Genomic DNA, 17,970 nt, shown 5'->3' with positions numbered 1-17,970 from the left:
GAAAATTCACATGGTACCCTCGAACTTTACCATTTTTCACGTGGTACCCAACTTTTTATGTTTGTGCACAAGATATCCTTGAAATTTGATTTTCAAGCACAACGTGTCCTTTTTATCGTTTTTAAAATTTTCAATTGAGCATAAATTATAGACCAGAAATCGGAATTGACTAATTTTTTTTTTCAAATTGATTAACTCTTCGAGATCTATAAATTGATAAAACGAAAATGATCATTCAAAGATTTATGCTCGAAAATATGTTTGATTTGAGATTTTCGTTAAAAAAAACCCTATAAAATGTTCGTCGGCAATTTTTTTTCTCAAATCATAGATTATGAGGAGATACTCGATTAACGGAAAAAAATTGGCCGATTATGAATTCCGATCTAGGAGTTATGCGCAATTGAGTTTTTTTACAAATGACAAAAGGATATGTTGTGCATGAAAATCAAAAATGTATGGTATAATGTACACAAAATTAAAAAGTTGGATACCATGTGCAAAATGGGAAAGTTCGAGGGTACCACGTGAATAATAATAATAATAATAATAATAATAATAATAATAATAATAATAATAATAATAATAATAATAATAATAATAATAATAATAATAATAATAATAATAATAATAATAATAATAATAATAATAATAATAATAATAATAATAATAATAATAATAATAATAATAATAATAATAATAATAATAATAATAATAATAATAATAATAATAATATTAATAATAATAATAGATTTGAATGTGAAGTGTTAAAACTCACTTCAACTCAAGACAAGAAGATTAGAAGCTAAATATTTGCCCGCATTGCAGCTAGGAAGCATCAATGTATTATTGGAAGAATCGGAGATAGAAATGGAGTTGATAAAGAGGACCTGCCTGATGTTAACCAAGCCTTCATTGACTATTACCAGTGGCTTTTGGGTCACCAAACCCCTGTTGACACTACTCTTATGGCATCTTTGGATGGACCAAAAGTTCCAGATTCTAGTTGGGTGGAGCTTTGCAGGGAGGTTGAGGATAAAGAAATACAGACTGCTCTCTTCTCTATTGCTTCTAACAAAAGTCCAGGGCAAGATGGTTTTTCTGCCCAATTCTTCAAAACTTCTTGGAATATTGTTAAGCATGAGTTCTGTGATGCTGTCAAAGGGTTTTTCAAAACTGGGAAAATGTCTAAGCAAGCCAATACTACCTTACTTGCCCCGATTCCAAAAAGCCTGTTGTCTCTCTTTATTGGACTATAGGCCAATTGCATGTTGCACTATCTTCTATAAGACAGTCAGTAAGATTTTATGTTCTAGACTTAAGCCACTCTTACCTGTCATTGTTGGACAAGAACAAGGAGCGTTTGTTGCTGGGAGGAGCATCTTTGAAAACATAATGTTAAGTCAATCTTTGGTGAAGGGTTATGGACAGCAAGAGCTTTCTCCTCGATGGGACTTTATAGGTAAGATGCTGCAGTATTTCAATTTCCCTGAGAAATTTCAGAGGTGGATTATGGGGAGCATCACATCTACATGGTTTAGCCTGAAAATAAATGGTGATCACATTGGTTTTTTCAAGGGAGCTAGTGGCTTAAGACAGGGAGACCCTTTGTCCCCCTTCCTTTTTGTTATAAGTATGGAAATCCTATCTAGGATTTTAAGAGGCATTCATCAACAGTCTCAGGTTTCCTACCACCCTAAATGTGGGAAATTGGGGCTCAATCATTTAATTTTCGCTGATGACCTGATGCTATTTGTTAGGGGAGACACTCCATCTGTTCAAGCTATCACCTCCTCACTGGATTCTTTTGCTTTGCTATCTGGTCTGCATGCTAATCCAGAAAAAACTAACATTTACATGGCTGGCATAAGAGAGAATATAAAGCAGGAAATCTTAACAGTCACTGGTTATACTGAAGGTTTCTTCCCCTTCAGATATTTGGGTGTACCCTTGAATGCTGTTAAGCTTAATAAGACCATGTTTGCAGACCTAATTGCAAAAGTTCAGAAAGTTTTGAATCACTGGTCTACCTATAAGCTTTCATATGCTTTGGGAAAATTAGCCTGATAAATTCTGTCATCTTTGGATTGGAACAATTTTGGTGCTCTACCTTATTGATTCCTAAAGGCGTGCTCAAACTCATTACAAAATTCTGCAGGAGATTTCTTTGGGATTCTGAAGAGAGTCATAGGAAATTGATTATGAAGAGTTGGGATTCTTGTTGTGCCCCTTATACTGAAGGATGTTTTAATATTAAGGAAATTTTAGCCTGGAATAAATGCATCATATGTAAGTGGATTTGGGGGATTATTCAACACTCTGATAGCATATGGAACAACTGGAATTATGCTTACAACATTAAGTCTGGTGATTTTTGGACTCTTCAGAAGAAAAATACTCATTCTGAGAGTTGGAGGAGTATTTTCTTTGGTTAGGGATGAGTCATTAATATGGTGGGCAATGGACCAATCAATAAAGCTTCTTGTCCATCGTGTGTCAAGAAGGGATGCATTCAGCTATCCTTACTTTATGATAAGTTTCGCAGGAAAGGTAATCCAATCAGTTGGGGAGCAACAGTCTGGCATCGAGCTATTCTGCCTAAACACAGTGTGTTTCTTATGCTAGCTATGCAACAGAAACTGGCTACTATTGATAAATTGAACCACATGGGAATCTCACTGGTTAACAGATGTGTTTTATGCAAAGCTGACAATGAAACGCATAAACACTTTTTCTTTCAGTGCATTTTTTCTGCTGCTATTTGCCATCAAGTTTTGCATTGGCTAAGAGTGCAGCACAGGACGTCTAAACTGAGCAAAGAGGTCCACTGGATAGCGGGTAAGAGGGTCAGGAAGCATTGGAAGGCTCAATGGTTTTCTAGCTGCTTGGGGGCTACAGTTTATAGTCTATGGGAGGAAAGAAATATCAGAATTTTTCAGGGGTTAGAACATGATGAAGATTATGTTGTCAAACGCATAAAATATTTTGTTACTATACGATTATTGTCTGTAAATTCTCCCTCAAAAGAAGGGGAGATTATAGGGTCCATTAATGCTTGATTAGGTTCTCTATTGGTTCTCTTTTGTAAGATTGGTCTCCTTTTTTTTCCCTATATCGAAGAATACACATGGCTTGCTATTCTTGCAAAAAAAAATATATAAAATAAAATAAAATAATAATAATAATAATAATAATAATAATAATGATAATAATGATAATAATAATGATAATAATAATGATAATAATGATAATAATGATAATAATAATAATAATAATAATAATAATAATAATAATAATAATAATAATAATAATAATAATAATAATAATAATAATAATAATAATAATAATAATAATAATAATAATAATAATAATAATAATAATAATAATAATAATAATAATAATAATAATAATAATAATAATAATAATAATAATAATAATAATAATAATAATAATAATAATAATGGACATCTGCTACAGGTCGGGGATCTCTGCTGGTAGGGAGGTTGATATCAGTTTAGTTGATGGACATGGCTGTTCCCTTCGTCCGGCGGATCTGCTTCTTTATTCCTGGGGCAGGGGGCGTGATATGTGTGTCGATCTGACGGGGGCTTCCCCCTTGTCTCAGACTGGGTTGTCTGATTTTGTGCCTGGTCGGGTTGTTCTTGATCTTTGCTCGGTCAAAAATTGTGCCAATCTGAGATTTATGCACGACGGTTGATTATGGTTTCCTACCCTTCTCTTTTTCTTCGCTAGGCGAGCTGGATACGGATGTTGTGGCTTTGCTCAAGCGGATCCAGAAACTCTCGATTTCTCAGGATGCAGGGGCTCGCGCGGCCGCTTACATTTTTACTAGACTTAGCTTTATTATCGCTAAGGGAGTGGGGGCCCAAATTGTATCTTGGCTCCCCACCAATTTCATGTAAACTTTTATTTTTCTTTTAATGAAAGCTGCACGCATCCATTCATAATAATTAAAAAAAATACTAATAATAATACTAATACTAATAATAATAATAATAATAATAATAATAATAATAATAATAATAATAATAATAATAATAATAATAATAATAATAATAATAATAATAATAATCATAATAATAATAATAATAATAATAATAATCATAATAATAATCATAATAATAATAATAATAATAATAATAATAATAATAATAATAATAATAATAATAATAATAATAATAATAATAATAATAATAATAATAATAATAATAATAATAATAATAATAATAATAATATTGGACATCTGCTACAGGTCGGGGATCTCTGCTGGTAGGGAGGTTGATATCATGTTGGTTGATGGGGATGATTGCTCCCTTCGTCCGGCGGATATGCTTCTTTATTACCGGGACAGGGGGTGTGATGTGTGTCTCGAACTGACGGGGTCTTCCCCCTTGTCTCAGACTGGGTTGTCTGATTTTGTGTCGGGTCGGGTTGTTGACGATGCTGCTCAGCGAAAGTGTGCCAAGTACCAGGATTTAAGCACAACGGCTGGTTATGATTTCCTACCCTTCTCTTTTTTTTCGCTAGGCGAGTTGGATACGGATGTTGTGGCTTTGCCGAAGCGGATCCAGAAATTCTCTGTTTCTCAGGATGCAGGGCCTCGCGCGGCCGCTTACATATTTACTAGACTTAGCTTTGTTATCGCTAAGGGAGTGGGGGCCCAGATTGTATCTCGGCTGCCCACTAATTTCTTGTAAACTTTTGATTGATTAATAAAAGTTTGCTATAATAATAATAATAATAATAATAATAATAATAATAATAATAATAATAATAATAATAATAATAATAATAATAATAATAATAATAATAATAATAATAATAATAATAATAATAATAATAATAATAATAATAATAATAATAATAATAATAATAATAATAATAATAATAATGATGATGATGGTAATAATAATAATAATAATAATAATAATAATAATAATAATAATAATAATAATAATAATAATAATAATAATAATAATAATAATAATAATAATAATAATTATAATTATAATTATAATTATAATTATACTAATAATAATTATACTAATAATAATAATAATAATAAATAATAATAATAATAATAATAATAATAATAATAATAATAATAATAATAATAATAATAATAATAATAATAATAATAATGGCGCGCGGGTTTAGAGAGAAGAACTTTCTCTCTCTATAACAGAATCCGCTGTTTTCTTCCGCCATTGTTACTGCTTCAAACCTCGATCATGGCGCGCGGGAGGGGACGTCCTCCAAATATTCGTGCACCAATAGGTTCCTCACCTTCCTTTGATGCCTACGATACCGATTTGGTGTGTGATTCTTCTCTCATCTCCCACACCCATTTTTCCCCAAATCATACTTCCTTAAGCTTGAACGATTTAATTGTTGATGCCATTTCTTCTGCGAAACCTAAATCTGCGCATAATTCTCGGTCTCCTAAACCTAAATCATATATGGTTACGAATAATACTGGAATTTCTTCCAAATTGGGCGAAAAATCGGTACAAATTGTAACTGAAAATGTGGATTTTATGAATACTCTTGCTAATCCTGCGTGTATGACTGTTCCTACAATTGTTAATGCTGATGTGCTTACTTCTGATACTGTAATTACTCTGGATGATCCTAATCCTACTGCTATGATTAGTATTATCCCTGTGATCAACCCTAATACAGTTGTAGCACCTACTTCTGATAATTCTGAGGTTCCTTCTATGTCTGCTTCTGATAATGTGGTTTCACCCGCTACTTCTGCTGTAGTATCTAAACCTGCATCTGCTACATCTGAAACCAAATCTTGGAAAGATGTAGTTAAACCCAAAAACAAAATAGGAATGAGTTTGTGTTTCCATGAACCAAGCCTCACTGCTTCTGAGATCAATATTGAGCTTGAGGATTTTCAGGATGAACTTAAACTTTGGCAATTCACTCTTATGGGTAATGTTTTGGGATCCAAACCTTCCCTAAAACAAGTCACTGAATTCATTGATAAGCATTGGGGGTCTATTTCTAAGCCAATTATTCAATACTTCAAGAAGGGTTGGTTTAGTTTTAGGTTTGATAATGAGGCTGACATGACCAATATTCTGAAAGGTGGTCCTTGGAAGATGGGGTCATACTCTATTATCCTCAAGCAATGGTATCCCAACTTCTCTACTGCCATGGATAGAGTCTCCAAGATTCCAATCTGGGTTATTTTCCCTGACCTTAATCCTTATTTGTGGTCCTCAGCTGTCCTTAGCAAAATGGCCAGTAAGATTGGGAGGCCTATGTTTGCTGACAGGCCTACTACATGTAAAGAAAAGCTCTCCTTTGCTAGGATCATGGCGGAAGCTGATATTTCTTCTTCTCTCCCTGATCTCATCACTATTAACACCTCTTTTGGTCCTTCTGAACAAAGAGTGGACTATGAATGGTTGCCATACTACTGCTCTGAATGTGGGAAAATGGGCCATCAAGCCAAATCTTGTAAACATGGGAAAGCCAGGAAAGCTGCTCCAGCTCCAGCTCCAAAGAAGGTTTACAAACCTATCTCTAAATACTCCCTTAAAGGTTCTAAGCCCTGTCTGCTAGGTGGTACCTCAGGGACCATGACTGGTGCTGCTAGATCCCTTAACACTCCTGCTAAGGATGGCACACTAGTTTCATGGTCCTCTGAAAAGCATCTAGAATGCAGCAGGAAGGAGAGGGTGACTAGTTCTCAAATAGCCTTGAAGAGAGACAAGTCATCTTTATCTCTTGACCCAAATAATCGATTTTCCCCTTTGACTGATCAAACTGATTCTACTCGAACTCGAACTGATGATGCTGATACTCCTATTACTGTTGCTGATGATACTACTGGCACTGATCCTTGTGGTAGCACTACTCTTGAACCCTGTCTGCTAGGTGATACCTCGGATAGTCCTCATGAACAGGATGGTGTGCTGAATGAGAATTCTGTTGGCTCAGAATGTACTGCACTAGGCCACCAGATTCCAGTTCAAGTAACACCCTCCTCTCTTCAGGCTTCTGAAATGCATCAAGAATGCAACAGGGTGACACAGTATGAGGCAGCTCAAATAGCCTTGAAGAGAGCTTCCTCCTGTGATTCTGGGGATCAGATAGTTACTGCTACAACCATCATGAGCACCTCACATAAAACTCTGAATATTCTTGCTGTCAAAGTTGAATTAACTAGAGAGAACACAGGGATATGGGAACCAAAACCTCCTGACACTCAACAATGAAGATTTCTTCTTGGAACATTCGAGGTGGGAATGACCCCCTTAAGCAACATAAAGTTCTTGATTTTATCAAGCTCCATCAGGTTGATATTATGGGTATGTTGGAAACCAGAATAAAGGAAAAGAAAGCTAAAAAGGTTATTAGTTCCAAATTTAAAGCTTTTAAAGTAGTTTGCAATTACAATGCTCATATAAATGGCAGAATATGGCTCATTTGGAGACTTAGCAAGGTGGATATTCATCCTTTAATCATTCACTCCCAGTTCATACACTGTGAGGTACTTCATCATGCCACCTGTAGTAAGTTTTATCTCACTATGGTCTATGCCAGTAACCAGGCTAGAACTCGTGATGATCTTTTGACCAATCTTCTTGCTATCAGTAAGCAGGTCCATAAGTGGATTATTCTTGGTGATTTTAATTTTGTCAGAGATGTCACTGAACGGATTAGTAATACCCCCCCCCCCAAATCTAGCTGATATTTTGGATTGCAACTCTTGTCTGCTTCACTGTGGAGTTGAGGATATTACTAGCTCTGGTTGTGAGATGACTTGGACTAATAAGCAGGATATTGATACCCTGGTCTGGTCTAAACTGGATAGGGCACTAACTAATGTTGCCTGGCAATCCCAGGACCTTGCTACCTCTACTGATTTTCTTCCTGTAGGAGTGTCTAATCATTCCCCTATACTTGTTACTGTCTTTAAGGACAAGCATTCTGGATCACGATTTAGCTTTCTTAACTGTTGGATTGATCATCCTACTTATTCTACTTTGGTCCAGGAAGCCTGGATGGAACCTGTCCAAGGCTCTCTCATTTTTACACTCTTTAGTAGATTAAAAAATGTCCAAAAAAGACTGAGGACTTTGCACAAGGATAATTTTACCCAAATTAACCATAGAATCAAAACTTGTAGGGATCAACTCTATGACTGTCAAAAGAACATTCAAGATAATATTTCCTCAGCTTCTCTATATGCTCAGGAAAGGGAACTCATCGCCAAATATATTAAGCTCAGGGCTGCTGATAGCACAATCTTGAAGCATAAAGCTAAAATTGATCATATTGCCTACAATGATTCATCTTCAAAGTATTTATTTTCCAGAATTCATGAGAGGCAGCAACAGCAAATTATTGGCCACATTCAGGATAAAGATGGGAATGAGAGACTTGGCCTGGAAAGTGTTGCTGATGGATTTATTGACTATTATCAGCATCTTCTTGGTCAATCTCAATATACTTCTCTTATTGATGTCTCTTGCATTCAGACTGGCTCTTGTGTTCAGGAGGAGGATATTGCTACTCTTATTTCCCACATTGATATAGAGGAAATCAAAGCTGTTGTGTTCAGTATTGGGTCTGATAAAAGCCCAGGGCCTGATGGATTCTCTTCTGCTTTCTTTAAGGCTTCCTAGGACATTGTTGGACCTGACTATTGTAAAGCCATTTAGGCTTACTTTAATAATGGCAGACTCAGCAAGCAGGCTAGTGCCACATTCATTACTCTCATTCCTAAGAAAAAGGTTTGCAATTCTGTCATGGACTTCAGGCCCATCTCTTGCCGCACCACTTTTTATAAGACTATCTGTAAAATTCTTACTAATAGGCTTCAAAATATTCTTCCTAGTCTCATTGGTCATGAGCAAGCAACATTTATTAAAGGGAGGAATATTCATGAGAATATTATGATGTCTCAATCCTTGGTTAAAGGCTATGGGAGAAAATAGCTTACTCCTAGATGCTTAGTCAAGCTTGACATTAGGAATGCGTTTGATTCTCTTTAATGGGATTTTATTCATCAGATGCTGCAAGCTCTCAAGTTTCCTGACACTTTTATTAAATGGATCATGGGATGCATCACTAGCTCATGGTTCTCCATCAAAGTTAATGGTTCTGTTCATGGGTTTTTTATGGGCAAAAGTGGGCTTAGGCAAGGAGACCCTCTCTCACCCTACCTCTTTGTTCTTATTATGGAGATTCTCTCTAGATACCTGAGGAAAATTTGTTTACAACATCAGGTCTCATTCCATCCTAAATGCAATAAGATTGGCCTCACCCACTTAATCTTTTATGATGACCTAATGCTTTTTACTAGAGAGGATGTACCATCTGTAGATGCTGTTCTGTGCACCCTCGGTTCATTCTCTGACTGGTCTGGATTATCAGCTAACCCTGACAAGACTGATATCTACTTTGGAGGAGTGGCTACTGATGTTAAGCATCAAATTCTTCTACTTACTGGCTTCTCTGAGGGTACTGTCCCGTTTAGATACTTGGGAGTTCCCTTGCATAGCTCCAGGAATTCTTTAGATACTTATGGAACTTTGATTCAGAAAATCCAGACTCACCTGAACCACTGGACTACAAAATTCTTCTCTTTTGCAGGAAGAGCTCAGCTCCTTAACTCTGTTATATTTGGGCTCACTAACTTCTGGTGTGCTACTGTTCTTCTGCCCAAAAACATTGTTAAAATCATCAACAAGCTCTGTAAAGATTTTTTCTGGAATCAAGAAGATGGTCATAGGAAACTTGTCTTCAAAAGCTGGTCTGACATCTGTACTCCTTGGAATGAAGGGGGTATTGACATCAAGGAACTACTCTCTTGGAACAAAGCTGTTCTAGCCAAATGGGTCTGGATTTTGAATACTCAGCGGAAGGGCTTTGGTATGAATGGATGAAAGCTTACTATTTGACTCATGACTCCATCTGGAGCATCCAGATCAAAGACTACCACTCTGAAAGTCTCAAGAGCATTATTACTATTAGGGATGCTATTCTCTGCCAGGCTCAGTCTGTTGATGCTGCAACACACTTGCTCCATTCTTGGACCCTGAATGGCAAATTCAGTATTACTAAAGCATACCACTGGTTTAGACAACGCAAACCTATCCTTGGATGGGCACCTGCTCTTCACCACCAGTTCATCATTATTCCTAGCCATAGGGTGCTTACCACACTGGCTTTGCAACACAAGCTTGCTACGCTGGACAATCTTGCTTGCAGGGGTATCTATATGGTAAATAGGTGTATTGTTTGTAAAAGTGCTCTTGAGACTCATGATCATCTCTTCTGTACTTGCTCCTTTACTCAAAAAATCTGGCACGGCATCCATACTTGGCTTGCTTTGACGGGTAGATCTGTTAACCCCATTGCTGAACTCCATTGGTGTGCTGCTAGGAAACGTTCTCGGCATTGGAAAAATGGATGGCTAAGAAGCAGCATAACATCTACTTGCTATCAGATATGGCATGAAAGAAATTCTCGTATCTTTCAGGGATTGGAGCATACTGAAGCTCGGTTGTTACATCTTATTAGAATCAATGTTTGTACTCGTATTTCACATAGAGTCCCTAGTGTCGTTTATGAACAGGCTATTCAAAGGCTAAACTGCTCTTAAGTTTAGTCTAGCCTTAGGGGTTATTACTTTTGCCTTGAAAGCTTGTCTATTTTGTTATTTCCCCTTTAAGGATGAATCAAATGGACTATAATTTCTTGAAAAAAATAAAAAATAAAAAATAATAATAATAATAATAATAATGGACATCTGCTACAGGTCGGGGATCTCTGCTGGTAGGGAGGTTGATATCGGTTTAGTTGATGGGCATGGCTGCTCCCTTCGTCCGGCGGATCTGCTTCTTTATTCCTGGGACATGGGGCGTGATGTGTGTGTCGATCTGACGGGGTCTTCCTCCTTATCTCAAACTGGGTTGTCCGATTTTTTGCCGGGTCAGGTTATTGCTGATGCTGCTCAGCGAAAGTGTGCCAAGTACCGGGATTTATGCACGACGGCTGGCTATGGTTTCCTACCCTCAGGGGCGGATCCAGGAAATCCGTCTATCTGGGGCTAAATTTTAAAACTATACAAAGTGTTTTTTTTCTTAATATAAGCTTTGTAAGTCGATACCTTTTAAAAATTTGTAAGGACATTAAATGTATGTGTCATTTATTTATGTAGTATTTGAACCAAATATAAAAATTACTAAGTATTATTTATTACTTTTTATCGGTGAGATACTTTTGATGTTGGATGATGAATGAAGCTAATTAATAATTATCCAACTTTTTTTTTTCAACGAAGCTTAGCAAAATTTATTTCAATTGACTTGTACTCATACTGCATTCGATAAGAATGTAGATTTTTTTTTTCAATTACAAGGTGTACAGGGTAATTTTAAAAAATGATACTCTCTCTTTTCAAATATTTTCTCAATTCTTAATATTTGTAAGGGGGTGTTTTAAGCAGTAGACAAATGTTTAAGACATAGAGAGTATACAATTTATTATAATTATAATGGAGGTAATATTATATAATTTTTTTCTCCCGGAGTATCATATTTTAGTCTTAATAGTAATATGATTGATAATTGATTGAATGATTGGAAAGAAAGATAAAAAGAAATAGCTATAAGTCTACAACAAATAGAAAAAAGAGTATAAGTTTGTAAATAAATAAAGAGAGAAAATAACTAGTAAGTCATATATAATGAGAAGAAATAATCACCAAATATTGTATCTATATAAATATAGGCTAATGGTGTAAGCCGGACAATGTAAAATTGTAAAATAAAGTGAATCTTAAGCCTATAGTTCAGCGCATAATACATGATGAGGAAAAAAAATTCATTAGTGAGAGTCGAACCCGGGTACATTCTATGGAAACCAAACAACAAACCAACAGTCTACAAGCAACCATGTGATTCTATAGTACTTCATAATCTATATATTTTTGTTTTCCTCAGAAACTACTCGGGCAATAGCCCGAGTAGCCTACCCTTGGATCCGCCCCTGCCTACCCTTCTCTTTTTCTTCGCTAGGCGAGCTGGATAAAGATGTTGTGGCTTTGCTCAAGCGGATCCAGAAATTCTCTGTTTCACAGGATACAAGGGCTCGTGCGGCCGCTTACATTTTTACTAGACTTAGCTTTGTTATCGCCAAGGGAGTGGGGGCCCAGATTGTATCTCGGCTGCCCACTATTTCTTGTAAACTTTTGATTGATTAATAAAAGTTTGCGTTTTTATAAAAATAATAATAATAATAATAATAATGGACATCTGCTACAGGTCGGGGATCTCTGCTGGTAGGGAGGTATATATCGGTTTGGTTGATGGGCTTGGCTACTCCCTTTGTCCGGCGGATCTGCTTCTTTATTCCTGGGGCAGGGGGCGTGATATGTGTGTCGATCTGACGGGGGCTTCCCCTTGTCTCGGGATCGGGTTGTCGATTTTGTACTGGTCGGGTTGTTCTTGATCTTTGCTCGTCAAAAAATTGTGCCAAGTACCGAGATTTATGCACGACGGTTGATTATGGTTTCCTACCCTTCTCTTTTTCTTCGCTAGGCGAGCTGGATACGGATGTTGTGGCTTTGATCTAGCGGATCCAGAAATTCTATGTTTCTCAGGATGCAGGGGCTCGCGCGGCCGCTTGTATTTTTAATAGACTTACTTTTTTTATTGCTAAGGGAGTGGGGGCCCAGATTGTATCTCGGCTGCCCACTAATTTCTTGTAAACTTTTGATTGATTAATAAAAGTTTTCGTTTTAATAAAAAAAAGAAAAAAAAAAAATAATAATAATAATAATAATATTTGACATCTGCTACAGGTCGGGGATCTCTGCTCCTAGGGAGGTTGATATCATGTTGGTTGATGAGGATGGCTGCTCCCATCGTCCGACGGATCTGCTTCTTTATTACCCGGACTAGGGGCGTGATGTGCGTGTCGATCTTACGGGGCCTTCCCTCTTGTCTCAGATTGGGTTGTCTGATTTTGTGTTGGGTCGGGTTGTTGTTGATGCTGCTCAGCGAAAGTGTGCCAAGTACCAGGATTTAAGCACGACGGCTGGTTATGGTTTCATACCCTTCTCCTTTTTTCGCTCGGCGAGCTGGATACGGATGTTGTGGCTTTGCTGAAGCGGAACCAGAAATTCTCTGTTTCTCAGGATGCAAGGGCTCGCGCGGCCGCTTACATATTTACTAGACTTAGCTTTGTTATCGCTAAGGTAGTGGGGGGCCCAGATTGTATCTCGGCTGCCCACTAATTTCTTGTAAACTTTTGATTGATTAATAAAAGTTTGCGTTTTAAAAAAAAAAAATTATAATATTAATAATAATAATAATAATAATAATAATAATAATAATAATAATAATAATAATAATAATAATAATAATGATGATAATAATAATGATGATGATGATGATAATAATAATAATAATAATAATAATAATAATAATAATAATAATAATAATAATAATAATAATAATAATAATAATAATAATAATAATAATAATAATAATAATAATAATAATAATAATAATTCTCGGTATCTCAGGATGCTGGGGCTCGGGTGGCCGCTTACATTTTTACTAGACTTAGCTTTGCTGTTGCTAAAGGTGTGGGAGCTGAGATTGTCTCTCGGCTCCCCACCAATTTCATGTAAACTTTTAATTTTATTTTAATGAAAGCTGCGCGCATCCTTTTATAATAATAATAATAATAATAATAATAATAATAATAATAATGGACATCTGCTACAGGTCGGGGATCTCTGCTGGTAGGGAGGTTGGTATCGGTTTAGTTGATGGGCATGGCTTCTCCCTTCGTCCGGCGGATCTGCTTCTTTATTCCTGGGACAGGGTGCGTGATGTGTGTGTCGATCTGACGGGGTATTTCCCCTTATCTCAGACTTGGTTGTCCGATTTTATGCCGGGTCGGGTTGTTGCTGATGCTGCTCAGTGAAAGTGTGCCAAGTACCGAGATTTATGCACGACGGCTGGTTATGGTTTCCTACCCTTCTCTTTTTCTTCGCTAGGCGAGCTGGATACGGATGTTGTGGCTTTGCTCAAGCGGATCTAGAAATTCTCTGTTTCTAAGGATGCAGGGGTTCGCGCAGCCGCTTACATATTTACTAGACTTAGCTTTGTTATCGCTAAGGGAGTGGGGGCCCAGATTGTATCTCGACTGCCCACTAATTTCTTGTAAACTTTTGATTGATTAATAAAAGTTTGTGTTTTAAAATAATAATAATAATAATAATAATAATAATAATAATAATAATAATAATAATAATAATAATAATAATAATAATAATAATAATAATAATAATAATAATAATAATAATAATAATAATAATAATAATAATAATAATAATAATAATAATAATAATAATAATAATAATAATAATAATAATAAACTAGAGGCCGGGGATCTCTGCTGGTAGGGAGGTTGATATCGGTTTGGTTGATGGGCTTGGCTGCTCCCTTCGTCCGGCGGATCTGCTTCTTTATTCCTGGGACAGGGGGCGTGATGTGTGTCGATCTGACGGGGTCTTCCCCTTATCTCGCATCAGGTTGTCCGATTTTTTGCCGGGTCGTTGTTGTCTTCTTTCGGGCGAAAGTGTGCCAAGTACCGGGATTTATGCACGATGGCTGGTTATGGTTTCCTACCCTCAGGGGCGGATCCAGGAATTCCGTCTATTTGGGGCTAAATTTTAAAACTATACAAAGTGATTTTTTTCTAAATATAAGACTTGTAAGTCGACAACTTTTAAAAATTTGTAAGGACATTAAATTTATGTGTCATTTATTTATGTAGTATTTGAACCAAATATAAAAATTACTAAGTATTCTTTATTACTTTTTATCCGTGAGATACTTTTCATGTTGGATGATGAATGAAGCTAATTTATAATTATTCAACTTTTTTTTTTCAACGAAGCTTAGCAAAATTTATTTCAATTAACTTGTACTCATACTGCATTCGATAAGAATATAGAATTTTTTTTTTTAAATTCCAAGGTATTCAAGGTAATTTTAAAAAATGATACTCTCTCTTTTCAAATATTTTCTCAATTTTTAATATTTGTAAGGGGGTGTTTTAACCAGTAGACAAATGTTTAAGACATAGAGAGTATACAATTTATTATAATTATAATGGAGGTAATATTATATAATTTTTTTCTCCTGGAGTATCATATTTTAGTCTTAATAGTTAAATGATTGATAATTGATTGAATGATTGGAAAGAAAGATAAAAAGAAATAGCTATAAGTCTACAACAAATAGAAAAAAGAGTATAAGTTTGTAAATAAATAAAGAGAGAAAATAACTAGTAGTTCATATATAATGAGAAGAAATAATCACCAAATATTGTATCTATATAAATATAGGCTAATGGTGTAAGCCGGACAATGTAAAATTGTAAAATAAAGTGAATCTTAAGCCTATAGTTCAGCGCATAATACATGATGAGGAAAAAAAATTCATTAGTGAGAGTCGAACCCGGGTACCTTCTATGGAAACCAAACAACAAACCAACAGTCTACAAGCAACCATGTGATTCTATAGTACTTCATAATCTATATATTTTTGCTTTCCTCAGAAACTACTCGGGCAATAGCCCGAGTAGCCTACTCTTGGATCCGCCCCTGCCTACCCTACTCTTTTTATTCGCTAGGCGAGCTGGATACGGATGTTGTGGCTTTGCTCTAGCGGATCCAGAAATTCTCCGTTTCTCAGGATGCAGGGGCTCGCGCGGCCGCTTACATTTTTAATAGACTTACTTTTTTTATCGCTAAGGGAGTGGGGGCCCAGATTGTATCTCGGCTGCCCACTAATTTCTTGTAAACTTTTGATTGATTAATAAAAGTTTGCGTTTTAATAAAAAAATTATAATAATAATAATAATAACAATAACAATAACAATAACAATAACAATAACAATCACAATAACAATAACAATAACAACAACAATAATAACAACAATAACAACAACAACAACAACAACAACAACAACAACAACAACAACAACAACAACAACAACAACAACAACAACAACAACAACAACAACAACAACAACAACAACAACAACAACAACAACAACAACAACAACAACAACAACAACAACAACAACAACAACAACAACAACAACAACAACAACAACAACAACAACAACAACAACAACAACAACAACAACAACAACAACAACAACAATAACAATAACAATAACAATAATAATAATAATAATAATAATAATAATAATAATAATAATAACAATAACAATAACAATAACAATAACAATAACAATAATAACAACAACAACAATAATAATAATAATAATAATAATAATAATAATAATAATAATAATAATAATAATAATAATAATAAAAATTAAAATTAAAATAAAATTAATAATAATAATAATAATAATAATAACAATAATAATAATAATAACAATAATAATATTAATAACATTAATGATAATAATAATAATAATAACAATAATATTAATAATAATAATAATAATAATAATAATAATAATAATAATAATAATAATAATAATAATAATAATAATAATAATAATAATAATAATAATAATAATAATAATAATAATAATAATAATAATAATAATAATAATAATAATAATAATAATAATAATAATAATAATAATAATAATAATAATAATAATAAAAATAATAATAATATTGGACATCTACTACAGGTCGGGGATCTCTGCTGGTAGGGAGGTTAATATCGGTTTGGTTGATGGGGATGGTTTGCTCCCTTCGTCTGGCGGATCTGCTTCTTTATTACTGGAACAAGGGGCGTGATGTGTGTGTCGATCTGACGGGGTCTTCCCCCTTGTCTCAGACAAGGTTGTCGTATTTTGTGTCGGGTCGAGTTGTTGCTGATGCTGCTCAGCGAAAGTGTGTCAAGTACTAGGATTTAAGCACGACGGCTGGTTATGGTTTCCTACCCTTCTCTTTTTCTTCGCTAGGCGAGCTGGATACGGATGTTGTGGCTTTGCTCTGGCGGATCCAGAAATTCTCTGTTTCTCAGGATGCATGGGCTCGCGCGGCCACTTACATTTTTACTAGACTTGGCTTAGTTATCGCTAAGGGAGTGGAGGCACAGGTTGTATCTCGGATGCCCACTAATTTCTTTAAAACTTTTGATTGATTAATAAAATTTTGCGTTTTTGTAAAATAATAATAATAATAATAATAATAATAATAATAATAATAATAATAATAATAATAATAATAATAATAATAATAATAATAATAATAATAATAATAATAATAAGAATAAGAATAAGAATAAGAATAAGAATAAGAATGACTTTATTGCAGCTATGAATGTCAACTGTGTATTGCAGCTATGAATGACTTTAATGAAGCTATTGCTAGCTAACTCCTCAGGCTAGCTGAGCTTGAACTTCGAACTGTTGTTGCTTTACCTGGACCAACAAACAGGATCATGAGGAGAGAAAATGGGTGAAATTGGATAGGGCCCTGGTGAATGCTCCTTGGTTAGTGGCTTTCTCTGATTCTTATGCTGAGGCTCTCACTGCTGGGATCTCTGACCACTCACCACTGGTCATCTCTCTTATGAATAATGAACCTGCTAGAAAATACTCCTTCAAATATCTGAACTGTTGGGGTCAGGATAAAAGTTTCAAGACTCTTGTTGGTGCTGAATGGTCGACTAGGATTAAGGGTTGTGCCATGTATTCTCTAGTGCACCACCTTAAAAACTTGAAAGTGGGATTTAAACAGCTGCATATGGGGCACTATATGAACCTCTCTGCTAGAATTTTGAACCTGCAACAGCAGCACAAAAATTGCCAAGAACAGCTTCAACTGGACCCTCACAGTAGAGACTTGAGCTTGAAAGAGGAAAATCTCAGCAAAGATTATTGCCATCTTCGAAATATTGAGTTAAG

The 17,970-nt window shown here is 35.2% G+C and overlaps 2 protein-coding genes across 2 annotated transcripts; both read left to right on the top strand.

The window, feature by feature from the left end:
• Positions 1 to 2,450: 2,450 nt before the first annotated feature.
• LOC141595195 (uncharacterized) lies at positions 2,451 to 3,059 on the top strand. Its single transcript, XM_074415166.1, has one exon. It carries the CDS (start codon positions 2,451 to 2,453, stop codon positions 3,057 to 3,059), a length of 609 nt encoding a protein of 202 aa, XP_074271267.1.
• A 4,193-nt stretch (positions 3,060 to 7,252) lies between these two features.
• On the top strand, positions 7,253 to 8,669 carry LOC141595194 (uncharacterized). The gene is made up of 2 exons (XM_074415165.1): positions 7,253 to 7,634; positions 7,684 to 8,669. The coding sequence occupies exons 1-2, from the start codon at positions 7,253 to 7,255 to the stop codon at positions 8,667 to 8,669; spliced, it is 1,368 nt and encodes a 455-aa protein (XP_074271266.1).
• The last annotated feature ends 9,301 nt before the right edge of the window (positions 8,670 to 17,970 follow it).

The sequence above is a fragment of the Silene latifolia genome, chromosome 8, assembly GCF_048544455.1.
Source record: "Silene latifolia isolate original U9 population chromosome 8, ASM4854445v1, whole genome shotgun sequence".
Classification (NCBI taxonomy): Eukaryota; Viridiplantae; Streptophyta; class Magnoliopsida; order Caryophyllales; family Caryophyllaceae; genus Silene; species Silene latifolia.
This window is presented reverse-complemented; position numbering and strand designations above follow the sequence as displayed.